Genomic DNA, 4,459 nt, shown 5'->3' with positions numbered 1-4,459 from the left:
GTTCAGTTGGGATCTGAGTGCACATTTTTGGTTGGGGATGTGCACATTATATGTAACAACTAGTTTATGTTAATTTAGCTGGCTGGATTACTGTTATGGTAATCCATCCTTTTTTTCAAAAAGAAAATATATCTCAAAGCGCAATTAAATGCTACTTTGTTGAGCCATTAGCGTCATAAATTAAAAGTAGGAGCGTCATAATTTATTCTACATATTCAAAGTAGATGATTTGAGGGGAAAATCAGTTTAGAATCTTGAACTTTTTTAGTTAGAATGATGAAGACTTTTTCCCAATAATATTCTAGAAGTCTGAAGAAGAATTGTCAACTTGCTAAGCCATGTTTTAGTTTACTGTTCGTGTCTACTTGATGTTCCAAGTGGGCTATTAACCCAGTTGGCTTCTTTTATTTGCTAGGTTTTCAGCTGACTCAGTCAAGCGATATATTGGCTTTATTGTTGTAATTTAAAACCAAAGTCTTTCATCTTTCCTTTTAGGAGGACGTGCTTTCAGTTTTCAAAGCGACGGTAAAATTCTCAACAATTTGTGTGTTTTTTTTTTTTTTTTGAATTGTAGTAACCTGTTGAACTTCTTTTGCTTTCTAGGTCACCTTGACTCAGTCAAGCTAGATATTGGTTTTATTGTTGTAATTTAAAATCTAAGCCTTTCACACTAGTAGAAAAACGATCAACCTAGACGGAAATTTCCGTCTAGGTTGATTGCAAATCCGTCTAGATTAGGTCATCTAGACGGAATTCCGTCTAGTTTGAGTGGTTTATTTTGTTTCCGTCTAGATTGCTGCAAACTAGACGGAATTCCGTCTAGGTTGATCAATCTAGACGGAAGTCAACCTAGACGGAATAAAGAATTCCGTCTGGGTTGTCAACGCAGACGGAATTTCTGTCTGGGTTGTCAACCCAGACGGAAATTCCGTCTAGGTTGGTTTTTTACAACCTAGACGGAAATTCCGTCTAGGTTGATCAATCTAGATGGAATTCCGTCTAGATTGCCTTTTTTCAGGGAAAAAATAATAATTAAAATTTGTATTTCCCTGTACAATTACATTAATATTTGAATACATCCAGAAAATACTGTACACGCCACATTCAACCATCCAATCATAATCAAATTTTATAACAATTCCATTCAAAAACATCTATATAACCAAATCCAACACATTGTACAAATCCAAGCATCCACTTCAAAATATACATCAATCAGTTCCGTCTAAAACACATCCAACAACATATATACTAACAATGTCAGTGACTAAGATATGATACACGACATGAATAAATGTAGTGTTATAACAAATAAAACTGTTTATTGCATTAAAAATAAAAAAACCTCATCCATCATCGTCGGCGGGGGTATCTCTATCCCGATTACGAGAACGGGTGCTGCTCCCTCCAATATCTCCACTCTGAATGTTTAATTGAATAATCATTATGTGGTGTTTGATAACATATTAGATAAAAATGAATTTATAAATATAAGAAAAAATAAGGTACCTGAGCACTACTCTGTCTAGCGCCAGAATTATCGCCAATCGAGCTAATGATCCGTATGACACCACCATACGCGCTATAAGGAATAGCACCGCCTAAATATTGTATAACATACCCCATGAGATCGTCCATCGAGTTCGCCGTCAGCGCAACTCTAGTCATCTCATTAGTCACCTGAATATGCAGCTCCGGGTCAATTTTGTCAATCAGATACGCAGAGATACGTGCGAAACTGCTTGTGGCTGCTCTCGTCAATGTAGATGGTGTGGAGGATGCTGTGGACGATCTGATGCTTATACCAGGTGAAGCTCCGACACCATGCAGAGGATATCTTCCTCTCCTATTATTAGGGAGAAATAAATATTAAACTTTGCTCTCAAATTCAATAATGGTAAACAAATATAAATAGTATGTAGTATTCAAATTGATTCGATTTTTCACCATCCTTACCTATTATGACCCATCAGGTTCTGTGTGAGATTGATGTTCTCCTCTGCAGAAAGCATGTGAGGGTCTGGCTCGGTTTGTTCCTCCTCCTGCGAAATGTAGACAGATGCAGCCTCCTTGGATGCGGTCTCAAATCCCTCCTAAAGCACAAATTTATAGTTAATTCAAGATAATGACCATATTATTTGTGTTCTCGTTTCCTCGTAGTGTTAACAAAATAGAATTAATAATACTACTCAAGATATGTATAAATCTCACCACTAACTCGAGATTTTTTGTGATCTTATCCCGATTCCTCTCATCACCCCTATATTGTTCACGAAAAGTACCATATGCCGCTCTGGCCCTCAAGTGTATCGGCATTAATGATTTCCCCTGTCATATTATAAATTATGAGATTTCATAATCATACTAAACATTAAGATCTTTTAAATCTTTAAATGACATATACCGTATCTTGACAATAAACATCCTCCAGATTGGCGTAGGAGTGTGAGCCCAAGTGATGGTCATGCAGCTTCTTTCTTCTATTTTCTGACCCCTTCGTGGATTTATTCTTTAAAAAAAAATCTATAAATATAAAATAAAATAATATCTTAAAATTATAAACTAAATTTCATGAAACTAACCTTGGCGGCATCGCTGTCCCAATACATGAGGAGAGCCGTGAAATGAATCTCGTCAACTCGGTCATCGAGGTTTAAAAACCTCTGCCAGTCCTCCTCATACCTGTCATAGGTTTCATGTTTGATCTCATGCCTCCATTGTTTGAGGACTGCTTCAACCTTGACATTAAACACATAATTCCAAGCCCCCTCAAAGTCCTCAAGGCAGAAGCAGTCCTGTAGATTTACATACACATTTAGTAAGGATAATTTAATATCAATTACTAATTATTAATAAATGAAAATCTAAAACAATATGCACTTACCATAAGCGCAGTCCATATCGCCTCGTATGCGGTCCATGGTAATTCTCGAAAATGAAAATAAGGGTTGATAATGGTCGCTCTACGCACGAGAACCCCAATATATGCATTCAATCGGGTTGACCAAGGACCAACGGGCAAATTAGAACTATTCCACCTAATAATGCCCCTTATTCCTCTTGGCGGTTGTTTAGAATCAGGCTTACCTCCACTACGTCGTCCCTCTATGCGATCCTTCTTAGCACCTACAATAATGACAACATGATAATATATCATATAATATACAAATGTAAAAATTAAAAGTATTTATATAATTTACCATTCGCTATCTCTCTTTCTTTTGCTGCGAGTGCAACAGCTTTCCTAGTCTCCAACATAGAAAGCATTTCCTGATACCTTCTCGCAGCACGTGGGTGGTACTTCCTTGAGTCAGCCTTGGACTTATGAGAGTCCGGAGGTAAAGGTAAACTGAGAAAGTCCTGGGTCTTTGGCCGCAAGTCAGTATGGAATGTATATGATGGATATGTCGGGGTCCAAGTAGCACCTACATAAGAAAGAAGAATCATTAATATTAAATTTTAATTGAACATTATCAATTATTAAATATTTAATACCTGCGTCGGGGGATGGTTCTGGTGCTGCATCAGAGGGGCCGGGTGATGAATATCCAGCATCTACAACAAATGAACACTATGAGCTAGATAACTAAAAATTTATAAAACATGTTAAAGTATTAATTAATTTTTATACCTGCATCCGGAGATGGTAGTGGATCATCAGCACCACTACCTGGGGTGATACTCCGTGATCGATCACCCTCTAGGTCAAAGAGCCTCCTCATCCTCCTCCTCATCTGCAAATATAATAAAGACAATCATTAAGAAAAAAATTGTATACATGCTCATGAGATATGTTGTTATGAAATGCATTATTGTTTTTATTATGATAAGATAAAAATCGATAATGTGGTGTAACATATCAGGTTCATACCTACATCCAGCGCCACATTCTGTGCATAAGAGAATTCTTGCCAAACATCATCAGATGAACCGATTGGTTCACTATAATTATCTTCACTTTCTTCAATATTTTTTTTCATTGTTATTAGGAAGAACAACAGATCTTGGCTCCTTGTACAAAACCACCCAATCATACATGACATTCGGATCTTTCACATAGAATCACTGATCAGCTTGTTCTGCGAAAATGAATTTCTCATCCGTATATACTTCTCGGTGAAGATTGATTAGTGTAAATCCATAATGATCCTTTTGCTTTTTTGCAGGACACCACCGAACCTTGAACATCGTGTAAGTACATTGTTTTGGTTTACCAAGCACGTAAATTACCTCAACGATATCTTCTAATTGGCCATAATATAATATGTCAGCTAGAATTGGATTCTGATCTCTTATACTTGAAAAACATTCTTGGGCAAACAAGCCCATGACCCTACTGTTCTGAGTTACCCTCCTATCATCGGTCTCTAACGTTCGAAATTTATATCCATTCACCAAATGCTCATTATAACGTCTCACTTCGTGATAAGGACGTTGTGCATGGATAATAATTTCATCT

General features: G+C 36.9%; 1 protein-coding gene across 1 annotated transcript; it reads right to left on the bottom strand.

Annotated features, from left to right (window-relative positions):
• Positions 3,106-3,887, bottom strand: LOC109846095. Its single transcript, XM_020415319.1, has 4 exons — positions 3,632-3,887; positions 3,496-3,555; positions 3,238-3,425; positions 3,106-3,126 (listed from the first exon to the last, which is right to left on the bottom strand). The coding sequence occupies exons 1-4, from the start codon at positions 3,732-3,734 to the stop codon at positions 3,106-3,108; spliced, it is 372 nt and encodes a 123-aa protein (XP_020270908.1). The 5' UTR covers positions 3,735-3,887.

The sequence above is a fragment of the Asparagus officinalis genome, chromosome 6 (genome assembly GCF_001876935.1).
Source record: "Asparagus officinalis chromosome 6, Aspof.V1, whole genome shotgun sequence".
Taxonomy (NCBI): Eukaryota; Viridiplantae; Streptophyta; class Magnoliopsida; order Asparagales; family Asparagaceae; genus Asparagus; species Asparagus officinalis.
The sequence above is the reverse complement of the archived record's forward strand: the minus strand, read 5'-3'. Positions and strand labels throughout refer to the sequence as shown.